Source organism: Molothrus aeneus, chromosome 12, assembly GCF_037042795.1.
Source record: "Molothrus aeneus isolate 106 chromosome 12, BPBGC_Maene_1.0, whole genome shotgun sequence".
In the NCBI taxonomy this organism is placed as follows: Eukaryota; Metazoa; Chordata; class Aves; order Passeriformes; family Icteridae; genus Molothrus; species Molothrus aeneus.
Window position 1 is genome coordinate 16,509,160 of NC_089657.1, and position 18,705 is coordinate 16,527,864.

At 43.5% G+C, this 18,705-nt stretch overlaps 1 protein-coding gene across 8 annotated transcripts in view; it reads left to right on the top strand.

The window, feature by feature from the left end:
• Window positions 1-296: 296 nt before the first annotated feature.
• DOCK3 (dedicator of cytokinesis 3) overlaps window positions 297-18,705 on the top strand; it is a 185,598-nt gene continuing 167,189 nt past the window's right edge. For 7 of the 8 annotated variants that reach the window (XM_066558288.1, XM_066558290.1, XM_066558291.1 and 4 more), the window contains exon 1: window positions 297-409. In XM_066558288.1, the coding sequence (XP_066414385.1) occupies window positions 373-409 (37 nt within the window). In that variant the 5' untranslated portion in view covers window positions 297-372. The remainder of the gene's footprint in view (window positions 410-18,705) is intronic. The other variant, XM_066558292.1, reaches the window with a different exon arrangement.

The window sequence follows — 18,705 nt, forward strand, 5'->3', positions numbered from 1 at the left end:
AGAAGAAGAACCAGAGCGACGAGAAGGGGGCCCGGGGCCGCCGAGCACCGCGGGGGCGCCGCGCCGGCAGGGCCGGAGCCCGCGGGGGCCGCGCGAGGAGAGGCGCCGGGCCGGCGGCGAGCGGCCGCGGAGGGGAGCGGCGCGGCGGCCAGTACCGCCCGGGCGGGCGGGGGGCGACCTCCCCCCGCCCCCCGGCAGCGGCGAAGCGACCCCTGAGGGCAGCCCCGGCCGGAGCGTGGGGCGGGGGCTGCCGGCGCGGCGCCCCCGCTGAGCGCGGGGGGAGGAGAAGCCGCCCCCGCTCGATGAGCGGCGCCCGCCCGCCCGCCGCGCTCTGCCCGGGGACCGGCGGCCGCGGCCGAGCCATCCGGCAGCATGTGGAGTCCCACCGAGGAGGAGAAATACGGCGTGGGTAGGTGCTGCCGCATCCCTCCCCCGCCCCGCTCGCCCCCTCCTCTCCCCGCCGGACCCCGGGGCTGTGCTGTGCGTGTGGGGGGGCGGCCGTTCCCCTCCCCCGGGGCCGGCGGTGGTCGCGGCGCTGCCCCTCAGGTGGAGCCGGGATGGGGGCAGCGCTGCCGCGGGGCTGTGGGGGCTGCCCGGCGCTGCCTCCCCTGCCCTGCCCGCACCGCTGGATGCGCTCTGCGTGTGCTTCGGTTCGCGTTATTTCCCCGAGCGCCGCCGCGGCGACGCCAGAGACGAGCGGAGTTCGGGGGCCCGCGCTGGGGTCGGGATCGCACTAATAATCAGAAAACGAGTTGCTGAGCCCTTAATCTACTTAAGCGCGCGGTTCCCTTTTCCCTGCGTTTCCATCTGCGGAGCGAGGCGATGTGTGGATGGAGTTGGGAAGGGGCCGGCTGTGCCGCGGTGTCTTTAGGGGGCGTCGGTGCTGCACCTGCCCGGCCGCGGGGACGAGGGGGCGGCCGGGCCGGGGGCTGCGGCGGGCCGGGAGCGGAGCCCCGGGGCCTCCGTGCGCTGCTTTTTCCTTGTTTTGGGAAATCAGATTTTACAGCCGTCTGGCATCGTGGTTGCTCTAATCTGAGGCATCACCGTTGGCGGCTTTGGTTTGTTATTTTAGCGTGTAAATCCCTGATAAAAGCAGAAATGTTATATCTAACGAAGTGGAAGATAGAGAATTTTTTACTTTGCTCTTGCTCATTTCGATTTATTTTTTTTTTAACTGTTGGTTTGTATTATAATAATAAAAGCTACTACTGCTACCCTGATTAGTTACTTAAACGCCTCATTAAATTTATAGTTATCAGTTGTGCATATTGATTTTTAAGTTCCACAGTGTGTAGTGATGATTGATTTCTACAAAATATTTAAAATAGTATCAATAAATTTGCTACATGATCTGTTAACCGGAACTGTTTAAGTGGGATTTTGGCAATTAACTTGTGAGCAATTAGAAGCCTTAATGCCTCTTTGTTAAAATGCTTTCTGTTAATTTAATAATAAAAAAATACTTCTTATTAATTTTTAATCTTGTACAGCAAATATTTTGCTTAGTACATCCCACTTGTCCTCATAGTAAAGAGAGATGAAGCAAATCACTTTTGTTTAAAAAAATAAATTCAAATGCAGCATCAGATGAGAACCTGTAAGTGTAGGGTAATAAAAACAAGTGGCAGAAAATAACACCTGGGAGTCATTGCTTCCAATCCTGTTGCTGTGTCCGTTGGTCACTGGGAGTATATGAAGTTAACAAGCCGTGATACATCCCAGCTGGATGCATTCAGGAATACCAAGTTGTTGTTTTGCTGGGGTTTCTTAATGTAGTTGATGCTGGACTTTTTGTCATACCTCATCTGCTGGGTAAAGGCCACCTCTGTTACCCTAGGATGAAACTGACTGCTATAATTGTAATGGATGCTTCAAAAAATCATTATCTGTCTTCCAAATCTTGTTGTTTTCCTTCTGCTTCTGTAGTTGTTTTTCTTTGCTGTGTCGCAGGGTTTGATATTCAGTGTTTGTTTTTGTGTTTGGCCCATGTGCTCAAATAAGAGAATCCTTGTTTTACCTTGATCCAAAAAAACAGGTGAACTAATTTTTTTATGCAGATATTTGAAAAGAGAAGCTGGGAAATCTCCATTCAGGTTGTAAACAAGTCTGGAAGAGGTGTGTGGAAGGGAGAGCAGTGAATGAAAACAAGTGTGATTTCCATGATGTTCCCTGGGCTGGAGAATATTCCTCTAAGGATGGGGATTTTTCTTTTGCAGACAGCACACCTGTAGGTAGGGCTGAGGTAACAGTTGAGTTGTGCAAGTTTTGATGATCTCTGGGCAGGCTTTTTTTATTCTTGAGTAGCTTTAATTACTTTTCCTGTAATTGAAATTTGTTGATAATCCTCCAGAGAAGGAAAATAGGTGAAAAATGCTGCTTATACCTGGGGTTTAGTTACTACAAGTGAGGAGTGGCATATCAGTTTTTCAAAAGTAGATCTGTCATTGCTGGCTGGAAGGGTCATTTTTGTGCATTTTGAAGCAAATAGTCTGCAGAAAGTGTGGACCTGAGGGTTTGCTGCTGGGAGGTGCACTGGCAAAAAAAAAGGGGAGGGGAGGGGGAAATAGCAGTGTAAATTATCCTGATTCCACAAGTAAGATGTGCAAAAATAATCTTCTTGGCATGAGTCACTGTTCTGAGCTTATGCCTTTGGGCTTTAGTAGTTTGGGTTTGGTTAGAGCAGTCTCTGTCCAAAAAACCACTGTGTGTTTTCTCTGTGCTCCTGCCTTTGGGTTAAGGCAATAAACTCTGTGTCCCTGTTGATGGAAGCTGAGTGGGATCAGTTATTTCTGTAACTGGAGTACCACAAAGAGGTTTCTGGAGGAACAGAAAGGCACATCTGGGCATCCAGGCCCTAGCCATAGCTGTCCTTGTGTACCAAGGCAAGGGAAAGTGCCATTTGAAGCAGTTCATCCTGATGCTGTTGCCAGGTGGAAGTAGGCTGTGCTCTGCTGCCTTACCTGGGTGTCTGGCAGAGGTGATAATTCACAGAAACTGATCCTTCAGAAACAGACCGTGTTCCTCTCTCAGCACCTGCCTGGGGAAGGGCTTTGTGTTCTGCACTGGCTTCCAGGGAGCCTCAGAGGCGTTTCTCCTGTGCTTGCTGGAGCCCTCAGCAGGTATTCCACAGGCTCTTGGCTGCAGGACAATGTGTGACATTTCCTGATGGGAATGTTGGTGGCTTTGGCCAGTTCTGGAGCTCTCTGTGCCTACCTGCAATCACAAGAAGTTTTCCACACCTGCGGTTGTAGAACACCGTTGTATTGCCCAGTCCTCATACAAATCACTGCGTGCATCCGCAGCAAAGATATTAAAAAATGGCTCAGGACATTTCTAAATAAATTAAACACTCTCCTAACAACCTTGAAGATCTTCCTTGATTTTATTTCTCAGCTGCTATAGCAACTACCTGGTGGCTGTTGTGAGTAATTCCCCTCTATTTAGAAATACTTAGATTCAGTGCCTCTAATCCTAACTCTACTTTTAAAACTTGAGACTTGCTCAAGCAAAGCACAGTTCTTCCACAGGTGCTTAAGATGGCCAATGATGAACACAATTAATAAGAATTCTGAGCTGATTATTGAATACAAGGCTCTCTAGCCCTCTAGTGTTTTAGTATTTTTAAAGCAGTCTCTCTCTAAGAAAATATTTATTAAAGTGATCTGATTAGTTTAGTCTTAAAAACAAGTATTAAATATTAATGTATTAAAAGAAAAAGTTAAATAGAACTCTAGTAAACAACATTTGGCTACTGTAAGAACTGATAATTTCATTAGGCTGTCAGTTTTTGCTCTTTTGTTTTTGTGCAAGGAGCACATTTAGGTGGCTCTCAGGAAAGTTGTTTTTGTTTGGGGTTTTTTTTTTTTTTATTCGATTGATGCTGTATCAACAAACCACTTTGTATGGCTGACCATATTAAATATATATTAAGTCGTGGAGGAGAAGGAGAACCTGCCTGCATCAACAGAATCTGTTCTAAGTTTATTCAAAGAATTAGGGTTAAAATCTGTTGTTTTATTTAAAAATGCTTTTTAAATCTTTATTTTCACTGCTTACTGGGTAACAATTGAAATCGTAAGTACAAATAAATACAAATAAATTTTCCCTTGTTCTTACTAAGAAGGGATGGAACATCACAATGTCCTAGTTATGGTTTTGTACTGCAGCTTTTTGATCAGTATCTTGATTTTCTTTTTTCCCCCCCTTGTCACTAGACCTTGGCATGCACACTTCCAGTTCATATTTATGCTCGGAAAAACAGGGCTGCAGAACTTAGAAAAGTCTTCCTTCCTTCCTCAGGGCTTTTGGCACAAGACCCTGCCTTAGCTGTTCACACAGGAGGCAGCTGCTGAAGGGGGCTGTGAGTGGCACTGTGGTTTTACTTGCTCACTGGAGTGGTTTGTTACAGGTTTAAAAATGAAAAGTTTCAGAGAGGTAGAGAGAAGTCCCTCTCCCAGATTAGGAAAACGTCTATTGTTTGGATGGGAAGCAGCATCAATCCTTGCATGGGTGCTGTGGTAGGGACATAGGTTACATTTCATTTTCTCTCCCGTGTCCCTGTGCCAGGGGATGTCATTGTCTGGCAGCAGGAGGGAGGTGACTAAGGATATTCTTCAGGGATCTGTCTTGGAACCAGAGCTACGTGCAGGGATGCACCTTGAAACCTTCTGTGCTCCACTGCTTTGGGAAGTGGCTCAGGAAAATGGGATGATCCAGGGACTGGAGTCATTGCCATTCAGTACTTTGCTCCTAAGGGCCTTTTTTTTAACCTGTAGGCCTTAAGAATGAGCAAAGGCATTTGTCAGACAGGGATCATAAAGGAAATGTATATGTGTTATTTAACTGGATGGGAAATGAATCACACCTTGAAGTGTCTCTGGAAAAGAGCAGCTCCCAAGATGCACCTGATGGGATAGGATCATATAGACAGGAGAGGCTACTAAAGTGTCATTAAATGAGGTGGGCAACTTCAGCTCCAGAGCAGGGTGAATCTGGGGTTCTGTGGGTGCTGATAGAACTTGGAGATGAAATGTTCTCTTTTGGGCAAGAGATTGATATAGTTTGGCTTGTCTGTCCTAGAAAAGTCTAAGCCAAAGACATTGTGGTTAGACCAGCTCTCATGAAGAGCTGATTTGCAGAACTGGATGAGAATTAACCTGTAAGATATCACTACTTTGAGATTATCTAAATAGCAGTTGTCCACAAATGCATTTGCAGTAGAAACTAGCCAAAACTTTCTAAATACAGGAAGAATGAAGTTGAGAAGCAAATTGCTCACAAAGGCAAGAAGTGACATGTGTATGTTTAACAGTTCATTGCATGGTTTTTATGGGAATGTGGGGGTGATCCTGGAGTAAGAAGTGATAGCAGTTCAATATGGAGTTTAAATTTGGATGATTTTATGGGTTTTAGAGCAATTTTCTCCATTTCTTTGTTATTGTGCTGTATTAGGTATTCATTTAAGACCTGCAGGACTTCAGCCACTGGCCAGTAGGGTGGGGGCAAAAGCACTTCCTCCCTGAGCTTATCCCCAGCATAGAAGGAATTTTCTTTTTAGAATGATTTTCTAAGGGTGGAAACATTTTGGTATTCAGGCTTTCTGTCCTCGCCTAACAATACATCCAGTAACAAAAGACATTTGATGATGTTACTTGTCAATCTTGGACAACTTTTCCTCCATGTTTAATGGAAATAGGGTTGGGTGGGGAAGAGCTTGAAATTGGAATTTCTGTGCAGATCAAAAGCTTCTGGCTTGCTGAAAAAAAAAGGATTAATCAGGTTCCATCAGGTGTTTCTTGTGTGCTTTGGGTTTAAATTCATTGTTCAAGTGTTCAGAGTGAAATTAGTGAGGAAATGTAAAATAATTTCACTTTTGAACCACTTAAGGGATAGAAAATTTGTGGGTGACTCTGGGGTGATGGTGCAGGTTGTGGTTGGCAGCTGTTTGTGGGAATAGAGGAAGGATGACTTTTTATTGGTCCTCTGAAAGCAGCTTCCTTAGGGCACAGTCAGTGGCATAGCTCAGCTGGACTTGAGTCCCACTACCCTTGCAAAGCCTTTTTTGCAGCAATTCTGCCCTTCACAAGTCAGACTCCAATGCAGACATCAGGGATGTATGGACTATTACCAGAATCTGTAATTAGAAAAATTCTCTACCACGTATTTGCTGGCATTTCAGAACCCACAAGAGGGGGATGATTGAGAATGAGGAAGTTTTCTGTGTTCATGTGCACAGTGACATGTAGATAGACAAGCTTTTATGATTAACACATTAAATAGTTATTTGGAAATGGTTCTCATACAGAAGAGCTGGAACTGCCTGATGGGACCAACAACTGGTGTTATTGGTGGCCATATGTATTCATAGATTTGTTCTCTTGAGGAACAGGAGCACTTTTCAGATGTGGCTGTGAAAACACTTAAGAACAGGACATCTGTGGAAAATTATTTAGCTCTTGAAGAGATTGATGCAACCTTTCCCTCCTCCTCCAGAGAAATTTTATCTTTAATTTGTGTGGTTACTAAGTTTGTTGTGTTCTTCTCTCAGCTGTGCTATGCACTTAGGAGGAGGCCAAAGGAAGCATGCCACAGGATCTTGGTCCAAAACCAGTTGTGATTGACAGTGGTCCTTCCACTGATTGTTTTTAAGTAAGTTATGAGTCAACCTGAATCTCACAACATTTCTCACTTATTCTGCTTCAAAATCTGTCTGCTCACTGAACCTCAGGGCAAATACAAAATATCTCACTCAAGTGCCTGATGTTAAAATCAAACCTCTCTTCAAGTTTTTCCATGTCAAAATGAACTTTTTGAGGTCTTCTGAGATCCTGAAAGCATCTCTAAAGTTTTTTTGGCCATAATTCCTTCCTCTTAGACATGTTTTAGTGTTTGTTCAAACAATAAGTCCTTAGTCCAAACTTAGGGAATATATTTGGAAGGCAGGGAACTGAGGCTCTGAGCAGCCTGAGTGCTTTCTCTAGTGCAGTTGTGAGGTGATTACTTATTCCAAGGATAAGACTTCCCTCCGTCCCTCTTCAGCTTTTAACTACTTTTTCTTTTCTTGAGTCTTTCTGGATATTAAGCCTTAAGAAAAGCTTATGACAAGTGGTGCCAGCTAACTCTTGGTGATTAAAAGCAGCCTTTGTGCTTTCAGAGGTAAGCTGGTGTTCTCTGAAACATCTAGACAAACCTTTATTTTTATTTCAGTGCAAGGAAGCTTGAGCACTAAATGCTTTTAGTGTTGGCAGTAGGCAGTTGATGGAGTGGTGAATTATTTTATTTTCTTTCAGTTGAATGTAAGTCCCTGAGCTACCCAAGGTGCCAGAGTGTAGCACAGAGTGCTTTGGCAGGTGTCTCACTGTTCTGGAAACCTCTTGTGGCTGTGGTTCTGAGCAGCAGGGCCCTTCTTCCCTCTCAAAATGTTTATGAACGAGATGTTTATGGGTACCTGCATTTTTAGTCTTCTGAACCTGATAAAGGAATCCTTGAATTCATGTCAGAGAAACCCAGAACTGTTAAATAGAAGGCACTTGCTGGCAGTATATGGCTGTTTGGGTGTCAGTGCACATGGTCCTTTGCCGTGATGGGTGGGCTGCCCAAACTAGTGGTGTAGGGAGCAGAGAGCCTTTCATAGGAGAATATCTCAGACAGTGCTGGATACTCCTGTAGGGAGCAATGGCTGTTCCCAGTAACTGAGTCTGGATGTGGGGGGATGGGAGGAGGTGTTTCTGTTTCACCCACCTCTTCCTTTGTGGAGAAAAATGCCTGTGGAAGTGTCTGCAGAAAGCTGCCTGCTTCACCTAGGCACTGCTTTGTGGAGGTGTGGCTGTGTTACATGGACAGAGAGTGCAGGCTCAGGTGAGAAAGTTTCAGCCAGAGTGGGACAAGGAATCCAAAGATGCGTGAATTACTGGAAAAAAGGGTTACTGAAAACTGTGGTTTGAACTTTGGTGCAGCTTTGTGTTTTGTTTCTCTCTCTAAATGCTCACGATCTGAATGACTGGTGACCTGAATTTTGATAAACCAAAGATACAACAGTATCATTCTGCCAGACCTGTTAGAGCTGGATCAATGTTTTTGTGAAATAGTCTTGCCCTGACATCTGCTGTAGCTGTACAGAATGGAGCTGGACACTGCCTGTGGGCTTGGTGTGATGAGACAGGAGGGGAGTCCCCTCCATGCTTGTGCCAGCTCTGTTTCGAGGTGATGCTGTGAGGCCATTCCTCCAGCAGGGACTTGTTACAGTGGGAGGAGCTGTCCTGGGGCCTGCAAAGGTCCTGGCCCTGCTGTGTGTGCAGAGCATCCACTGGGAACCTGCCTGCTGGGGAAGCTCCCCTGGCACTGCAGGGTGATCTACACCCACCCACCCATCCACCCACCCATCCACCCACCCATCCATCCACCCATCCATCATCCATCCTCCTGCCTGCTGCTCCAGCTCAGCCCTTCCCAGTGCACTGCTCTGAGAGGAGGGACCACTTGTCTTTCTTTTTTCCTTTTTAGCAGATAAGTGTTTGGTAATCTCTGTGGTCCCAGGGGTTTATGCCAAGGAAGATTGTGTTTCAAGCACTGGTCTTGCAGAAGCAGCTTCTCTTTGGACTCTGGGGCAGAGGAGATAGAAAATAGGCTTCTCTCTCTTTCTTCATCACAGCAAGGCCCCAAACTGCAAATACAGATCTTGTTGGTTTGGTTTGGTTTTGGCCTTTTCTCCCCCACTTCTGGAGTGACTGTATTTCTGGCAGAAGACTGTATTCTCCTTTTAACGGGAAAAAATAGTTTATTAAATAAAAACAAATAATAAAGTTAATAATAATAATAAAATAAACCTGTGTGGAGGACACAAAAATAGAAAAGGAGGATTTCCCTAACATCTCAGATGATGTGGATAGCATTAAATAATGCACGTTTGCTTCAGGCAAGATTGGAAGAGTTAAAAATCGTGAGAAGAAAGCATTTTCAATTTTGCCAGTCAAATGCTTTTTTTCTTTTTTTGTATTTTAGTTGCAAACCAAAAAAGTCAAAGTTCTTATGGGTGGATTGACAGGTTGCATAGATGTCTTCAGCAGAGTTCTTGTGTAGCAGCCAGTACAGGCTGACTCTATTTATGGAGTTTTCAGCTAAAATGCAGGAGCTGTATGCTGGTAAATATACTTTTATAAATCTGCCCTATCCTTCCCTTCCTGCTGCTCATTGAAAGTGTGCAAACTGACCATAAATGCCCAGGGAGCTTTAATGTGTTAAGAAGTTATTTAACAGATAGATGGGAGATCTGCAAGTCTCACGCTGTAGCTTGTGCAGAATGGGACAGGCTGGAAGGGACTGTGGGGTGATCCCTGAGGCCTTGCTGTGTGAACATGAGCCAGTGGTGTTCTCCTGCAGGCAGCCACATCCCTGGCTGTGTTCCTGGGCACCAGCATGGTGATGGAAATGCTCTCTTCCTCCTGTAGTTGCTCTGGGGCTGCACCTCACAGTAGGAGGGGTGAGGTGAGGAGGTGGGAACACGGGGACAGAGGAGGGTCTGTGAGATGCAGGCTGGTACAAGCTGGGAAGTGGAGTGTAGGAAAGGGTTGGCTCAGGGATAGCTGCTGTCTGGGGAGGTGCAGACAGGGCCAGGCGCTGCTCAGAGCTGCAGGGTGAAAGGAGGAGCCGTGGGGGCGAGTTCCAGTCAGGGACAGCGATTCCCACAGTGCATGTGGGAAAGCCCTGGAGCAGGGTGCCTGGAGAGGTGGTGCAGTCTCCACCCTCCAGGAGAGCCAAACCTTGCTTGGTTTCTTACCTTGTTTCCCGGTGTGGAACAGTGAAGTGTTCAACAGGCTCACGTTTGCAGCCTGTGGAACGCAGCAGTGCAGAGCAGCTCCTCACCTCTCTGGGCAGAGCCTGCCCAGTTCTCTTTGCCAGCTGGGTTTGGAAAGAAGGGAGAAGGTTTCAGAAACTGAAACAGCCTTTGCCTCTCTAGAAGGGAGAAAAAGCCTGCTGCATTCACTTTCTGCATAGAGGGAATGATGTATGGGTGAATGAACTGATGGAATAGAGTGACAGGAAGAGGATGAAGTAATAGGATAGATCCTTGCAAAGCTGGGAGCTCAGGACCAGTTCCTTAACACAGCTAAAGCAGTGGACAACGCTGTGGGTTTTGGTCCGTTCCTTCTCTCCCACCTCCTGCCACCAGGATGTGCAAAACTATTTTAAACAGCTCATGATTTTTGAGCCCAATCTCTATTTTTATCTTGGAGGGCAGGGGAAGGATGCTTGCAATCCTTTGCTCTGCTGCTGAATGATCACCTTTCTTCTCAGGCATCTGTTTCTTTTTTTGCAGGAATATTGTCCTGGTGCTGGTATGACTCAGTAGAAAGAGGCGGTGTTGCTAGGCAGCGGGTGAGCACTTTGCAGATGCCATGTGATGGCAGTAAGCTGCCTTGGAATAATCCATTGGTGGCAGTATTCCTGGCTGAGGTTCTGTACTGCACAAAGAAAGAAGCATCTCTGACAGGAGCAGATGCTGCCTAGCAACTGCCACTGCTCCCCGAGCAGCCTGAAATACCTTCACTTAATGGTACTGTAATTTGGGCAATACACAGAACCAAAGTGTAATGCCTTGCTTTCAGGTCTGAGGTGTATTCTTCTTCATTGAGATTTGGCATAAAAGTTCATAAAGACCATTAATAAGGTCAAAAAAATTTAGCCCTCTTCTAAATCATGTCTTTTGTTTAATCTGTACTCTTCGATTGTAATGTTTGGATGGCTTTTAATCAGCTTTTGATAATCTTTTTTGTGTGTGTGTATTACATTAGTGCCTGGCAATTCCAATCGGATTAGAGCCCTGTTCTGTGTCATGTGTACCAGTGCACTCTGCAGGAAATGCTCCTTCTACAAAAATTTCATGTTTTACTTGGGTTTTTAAGGTGTAATTGGATATATCCTCTCTTCCATATCTAAATTATTCATTTTGTCATCTCGCTTAAACACAGGAATGTTTTAGAAGTGCTGGACCTGGGGTCTGTTCCCTGTATTCTTTGTAGATGTACTTACTGAATGAGGCCTGGACTTGCAAATAAATCTGCAAGTCTCAGATTCATTTCTGGCAAATAATTGAAACCCTCACCCACAATTAATAATTTAAATACTTGGAAGGTGTATTGTGAGGGTGAAAACATTATTGTAGGTATTTGTAGAATAAAATGGAAATATTTTTCTTTTCATTTCCTCATGGTTCTGCTCTCTTGTCAAATATTATCAGACTCTAACTGTGCAATCTATGAAGCTGCCAGGTTTAACCAAGCAGTTCCACAAAGGAAAAAAATTAATCATATTGGCCTTTAATTTTGTTATAAAAATGTGAAAGGATTTTTTCATCATAAACTCCATCTTGTTATTTTAAATTATTAAACCCACAATTTTCTATGTTCAAGAACTTCTGCTTTTTGCTGGGAAAAGCTTTGTGGTTGTGAGAGAGGCTCAGACTGGAAGGTATGGGGAGGTTTGGGAAGTATTAATTCAGTGCTGCCCGTAGGCGTGGTTGTGCAACGCGGTTGCCTCACAGAAAGGTAAAGCTAAATCTCGCCTCTCTCTTGTCCTCCGTGGGATAATTTGTGTCAGTGCTGGTTTTCCTGCCCAGTCATCCTGCCCTGGCCTGGAGACTGTTCCCTCTGCCATCCCTAAATGCAACGAATCCACATCTGCTCTTCTTGGAAAATACATTATTATGCAAAGGTAGCTTAGAAAATTCTCAAAACACAAATACCATGGAGTGGAAGAATAAAAATTGTTGTTTCACTTGTTCAATACAATTCCTGGGAGTGCTGGTGCACAGAGGCCAAACAAGTGAACCCCCATTTCTGTGCTGGAAGAGTCATGTGGAGTTCTGGGCTGATGGGGCTCTTAAAAGTGGATGTGGTTCCACAACATTTGGGTGGCTCCATAAGAAAATGCTACTAAATACAATATAAAATTAATACAAATAAAAGCCTTCTTTTAGGAAGGCCTAGTCCACAGATGTCTTAAGTTGGAGGAAGCCACATCCTTACCCTTTTCTAATATCCTTCATTCCCCTCCTTGTTTTAGCTTCTGTTAGGGAAAAGTATTAGATTTAGAGCCATCTTAGGTCTCACCTGGTGACTCTTGGGTTACATGGAGCCTTTTTTATCACCTGGGTGTCAGAGGGAAGAAAATAAACTTTATCTTATTCAGCTCTTAAGCCTAGCATATGTTTTGTCATACTAGACAGTTTTAATAGCTGGATGAATTGGAAAAAATATTTTAGGGAAAGATACATTCTCATCATAATATTAGTCTATCAGTTTGGAGTAATTCCATTATTTTCTTAAATATTAAATATTAGCTCATTTGATAATGATCTAGTATTTAATTAAATCTTTCATACTAATCAATCTAAATCAGTCTTAAGCTCAGGGATTGACTCGTGTTCTGTGTTAAGTGGTGACAATGAGTAGCAGTTGAATACAAAATGCTGTATAAGGAATGTGAAATTTCAGAGTTTGTGTTTACCCTAAGTAAACACATACTCCAAATTCTTAGCTGGTGTGATAGAGGTGTGAGTTTGAAACATGCTTATGTGTTATAAAGCATAAATTACACCATCAGAGAACTTGAGAACTTTGACGTTTGTAGCACAGAGCACAATGCAGTGTCTGCTCAGTGTGATTAAACCTTGTCAAGGTGTTTTGGGTATGGAGCAATACAACTGCAGCTGTGCCTCTCCCATATGTTCTCCCTGTCATTCCTCCTGGAATGGGTTTAGTTGGAGATCTACTGAGGGATGGTCAGTGCATAATCTGAATAACTGCAAGCTGAGTGCAGTACACTCAGTAATTCTTTATAAAAATTAAATTACGTACTTTAACCTGAACTACTTGTTCTGCAAGTCATCTAAAAATATTGCAAGCCACCAGAATTTTAATAAGGCAGATAATAATATTGCAATGACTTGAGAACTGGAAAAAACTGTCATGAAGTCCAAGAAGATCTGTCTTTTGTAAATGGAGATGTGTTGAAAATTCACAAAATTACAAATTTCCCCCAAATTAACCCATAGAGTCCATTAAATCATGGCCTTAACAACATCTTATGATAAAGAAAAATCAAAATGTGGTTTAGCATATTGGATCTGTTCCAGTAGCAATGATTTCTATTGTGGATGTGAAAACCTGGGAAATAAATAATAATTTTTAATGATTTAGCCCGATTTAATGATTTAGAGACACATAGTTTAGATTTGGAGAAGGAAAAAGAAACAATGTAAACATGGAAAGTTCTTGAACTGATTTTGTTTCTCAGCCCTCACTTATTTAAGTTCTTCTGATTTTCATTGTTACACCTTGGACAATGAGGAGGGAAAGGGCTCTGTTCCTTTATGAAAATAAATTACTCATGAGCTGAACTGATATTATGTAGTGTAAATAGAACATTATGCAAGATCAAAATATTTTTGTAGTCTTCAGTGAAATGTGTAGAAATAGGTTAAAAAAATAAGAAAGTACATGAGAAGGCATATAGCCCTGTCAGTTCATTGCATAACTGAGTAAATGCTAAGAAAAAAAAAAAAGATGTTTTAAGGGTATGAGCAGCTGGATGTGTTGGGCTGTGTAGTCCTCTGGCGTTTCCCTGTTGTTGTCTTGGGTTTTCCCGCTGTTGATGTGACAAATGTGACACGTTTCTATTACTGTGCTTATCAGGGCATTGGCATCCATTTGAGAAGAGAGATGATCAGTGGCAGCATTGCAGCCCAGGGGAGACTGGGTGGGCAGGCTGGGGCACGGGAACCTGAATTGGAAAGGATTGTAAGAGCAAGATACATTTTCAATTATATCACAGCAAAAATGAAACCACCTGTGTGGCTGGCAGCAGAAAGCAACAGTGACACAGGTGAAACCTGATTCAGCATTTCTCTCCGGGTTGTGCTCTCCTCTTTGCCGTCCTGGAGTTCACATGAGGTCCCAGAGCAGTCACTGGCCCAGCACAGCAGAAGCGGAGGCGGTGGCTGCTCGATAATCCCCGCCCTGCAGCCCCGTCCCAGCCCCGTGCCTGCCCCGGCAGTCGGGGCGGAGCTTTCCCCAGGCTCCGCTGCTTCCCGACCCGGGCAGGGCCGAGCGTGGGGCACATCCATGGATTTGTCCTGTTGGCTTTGGAGTTTGAGTGATTATTTAATTTCTGTCACCCACCGTATCTCATGAGGAGCTTCACAATTTATGCACTGTGTGGAAAAGTACTTTAATTAAGTTCTGAACTCTGCTGCTTCATTTGACACTGCTCTGCTTTCTGAGCTGGAAGAGGTAGATAGCAACAGTTCCCTGTGCACCTTCCTTCGGTTCTCCCCTCTCCACCCTTTCAGCCTTCCTGGTACAGAAGTCCCATCGTGGTTAACAATCAATCACATAAAAGTCCTTATTCAGTCCTTGCTATGTTCTCTCACTTCTTTCTGCCTGCTCTTATGCTGTTTAGTCCTTTTTGGCAAAGGGGAAAATGGCACATGGGGTTCATTGGGAATTTTATGCAGTACTGTGGGCCATGGTGTCTTCCCTTTTTCCCCAAGACTATATTCTGTGTGATGTGGGGTGGTCTCTGACAGTGGTGAGCTCTGAGTTTTATGGTAAGACCTCTGACACTCCAGGGTTCCTCTCAGCGTGGCACTAGCAAGGGAGGAGATGATGATTTTGTGTGTGAGCTGAGGATTGTTCATCCCTCATGCAATGCCACGCAGGTGAACTGAACACTGCTCATCTGCCACTTCTGCTTGTGGGGCTTGGGTCCAGCTATAGCTCTTTCTTACTCTGAATAGCCTCAGTGGCCTTATAAACTGTGTGGCTTCTCTAAACAATGAGCTTTTTGGATTATTGAAAGATACTTGAAACAGGAAAGATTCCAACAGAGATCCCTTCAGAGCTTGCTGCTCAATCTGTCCTCACTAAGGGAAATGGCTTTTTTATTTGACATCACTTTGCTGATTATTTAGCTGTGCAAACACCTGCCCACTTTATCACAGCCAAGTGCAGTTTCTCCAAGAGCTGTTGAGAGGGGCTGTTTGAGAACACAGTTTGTAAAACCTCCTGAATTGTATCAATTGGATTGTCTTTGTTCACATAGCAAGGAGCTGCTTTAGGTGGAGCCCAGGAGGAATCAGAGGTGTGCAAAGATGCATTGGCTTAACAGGTCCTGTTTGTCTTTTCATGCAGTTTCTCTTCTGCTGGGGACTTGCAGTGCAGCTGTTTATATTATACTGTGTCAGGGCATATCCATGGGCAAGGAAAAATCTGTCATCTCTTGGATCCTTGACTTTTGAAACCATTATTTCAATGCCATCTGTTCTTATACGTTGTACCCCACAATCCCTTCGTGTGTTCTGGTACAGCATGAGAGTCACTGCCTGTGTGAGCTGGGTTGTGCCTTTCTTACTGATAAATTTCAGAGGTGAAGAGGGAAGGATTTCCTTTGCTGTGGTCCAGTTTAAGTACCACAGATAAGGGACTTCAGTCTTGGAGATAATTCCTGCATCACATGGCATGTGGTGCTTTTTCAAAGCTTTCATCTTTAGTCAATGTTGGCTGTAACTGCTGGCTGAAATGACTTTGTGAGGGGAACTATGACCTCCTTATAGAGCTGAACGATGGCAAGGGGCTTCATTGCTGAAAATGGATATTAAATATTTCTGCAGTGTGTCCTGGAGTCCAAGAGGGATCAGTCAGATCTGTAAACTGGTGGGTAAAAGCTTTGCTTTGTGCCTGTTTGGATGATGTGTTACTTGTGTGTTCTGGTGACCGAGGACATGCATCTTGTAAGAAATGATGGGAGCTTATGGATGGATGGACAGTTTGTAGGTGATCATGTTGGCTAAAGAATTTCTCTTTACATGGAAAGGGAAGAAGTCAGCTGTCAGAGTCCTCTCTGTAAATGGTTTTCTTCAGAATAGTTGAATTACTCTGTATTTCTCATTTATATTTGTGATCACGTTTTTCAAATAATGCTGCTAAGAAGAACTGTGTACCTAAAAGGGACTCTATAAATAAGATTGTCTTACATAATGCATTTTTAGCTTAACAAATGAGTAACATCCACAACTTTTTTGGAAGTAGTTGTTGGAATAATAAATCAAACTATAAAAGAGCCTTAAATTTCTGATTCTGTCATAATCAGGAGTTGTTTTTACCATTCTTTTTTGTTTCAGAGGTGTTACATTTTGTTCTTGTTACACAGTTTAGCAAGATGGTTTGGTCTGTTGGGTCAGTTTACTTGGATTCTTTAATTTTTCCTGACTTTGATTCGGTGTGGCTGGAAAATAATTTACTCTTGAGATTTGGCTTCTATTGTTTTGATAATACCCATATGGAAATTCACCAATCCTATGAATTGATTATAAAAATTGTCAAACAGAAGAGACTAACATAATTTAATGATTATTACAAAAGGAATTAGATTCAATACTGTTGTATTGAGAATGAAGGAGGAGTGTTACTTTTGTATGAGAATTAATTTTCTAATTGAGTATGATCACCAAGGTTGTATCTAGAGCTGATGGAATCAGTTGATTTCTGTTTTCTAATTTTTGCTTATTTAGTCTTTTTTTGAGTGAAGTAGACCTAAGAAAAGAGTTTTGTTTATCTTATGAGCAGAGTGCTCTGAATTCTGAAGAGCCAATCACATATTGTACAGTCCTTCTATCAGATGTTCTTTGTGTGACTAGTAGAATCCTATTCAAAATGGCCAGTTTGCATCTGTAGACTAACACATCTGTTAGAATTACTTCCTGTAAGACTAAATATATTAAAGTCACCATTCCTGACCATATTTTAAAAAATTGTTCTGTTAGCAATTGAAAAAACCCCAGTACTGTCTTTTCCTGGTACCTTTCCTTCAGCTTTTATTCCAAACCCACCTGTATTGTTACATAATAGGCAGATATTTGATGGCCAAAGAATTGGTAATTTCTTTCCCAGCTGCATCCTTGATTCAGTAGCTTTAATATGGTAAATAATTGTCATAGGAATTCAGCTGCTGTTTGTTAATTCAGAGCACCTAATGCAATGTTAGCATGTAATAATACTTTTCAGAGTTACTGTTTCTTGTTGGGCTTGGCTGAGTAAGAGCAGTTGAGTTGTTTTTCCTCCATGATTTAACTTTTCTATTGTCTACAACCAGGAACACCCACATGTCCTAGGATTAGTGTCTCTGTCATGAGATCCCTGACATGTTCAGAACAGATGAAAGTGCTCTGGAAACTGGTTTTTAATATTATCATGCCTATATTAATACTTAAAATTATTAATGTATCTAAAATTACTCTCATAAATGAATATCTTATTACTGTATTAACACTTCTCCATTTTGTTTTCTGGTGTTTTCAAAGGTAGCTTTTTACCCAAGGTGTTTGAAATTCCCTTTTTTGAGACATAGATTAATTTTTTAGAGGTTTTGTTGGTTTGAACTAAAAAATCACAGTTTAATACAGGACTTTGGGGTATTTTGCAAATCAACTTGTATGTTCCTAATTTGGTAAAATTGCAAATTAGAAAAAAGAAAACATTTTCTGTGTTTAAAGGATCCAGCTTTGTAAAATACTGAAGAGGCAAAAAAAAAAAAAAAAAAGGAAAAGCCATTGGAGGTTTGATTATGTCCTGCCAGTTCATCATTTCAGTTGTCAGTGTTCCTGCTCTTTGGGAGAGGCTTTCAGTAGTTTTTCTTTGGTTGAAATCCATATTTATGATTTCTTCATGGGTGAAGAATGGATGCAGAATGCTGATGAGCTGCGGTTTTGTTGGATTATGCTGTCTGCATTATTCCAGTCTGGAGCCAGTTGTTGTGTTTCTCCCTCCTCTGATGTAAACAAGAATTTAAAGCCTCATTTAACTGACTGTGACTTCTGCTGGGCCATAAGAGCTGAGAGAGCAGTTGAGGCTTCTTGATGAAATTCTGAGTTCTTAACTCTTGGGATTAAGTCCTACATTGAGTCTCACTGGGGAAATGCAAGCATTTGATGCCATTTGGTTCCCTTTAGATCTTTTTTTCACTCTTTCTTGTATTGGTCTCATCTGGGTGTTTGCCTCATCTGGGTGATGGGTGTAGTTCTTCCTTTCCCTAGCCCATTATGAAGTGTGTGCAAAGGGTTAAAATGCAGTTTTGTTTTGGTGGGAGTTTTGTCTCTGCATTTCTCATTATTTCTTAGAAATTCAAGGTTCAAGAGCCCTACCTTGTGGTGCATGGTGCAGCTGGGAGTCTTGGGTTCCGTGGTGTTCTTCAGCCTGTCTGCTTCCCGTGCAGTCAGAGGGGACTCATGGCTTTGGCATGGGAGGATCTTTAGGGAGGAGCTGCACTCAGCTGGCTGGAGCAGGGTGCTGGGAGCTGCTGGGCTGTGGGTTTGAGCCCTCTTTGGCCATTCACTTGATTGGACTCAATGATCCTGGTGGGTCCCTTCCAACTCAGAATATTCTGTGCAATGTGCCTCCATCACATGGGAGCACCTTGACCACAGCTGGAGTGTTTGCATTCCAAAGGGAGTGAATGTTCTCCTGAATTGGAGAAGAGGATGGTGCCCACAGGGGGTCACTGTTTGAGCTCGTGGAATCCCACTTGCAATGCTCCAGGGTGTGGAGGTGACAGGGGAGCCCTCCTGGGTGTGCGTTTACCTGGAGCAAGTTTTACTGCATTCAGTCTGTGCCTGGGGGAGTTTTTAATGCTGGGCCTGGGGGCAGGTAGGAC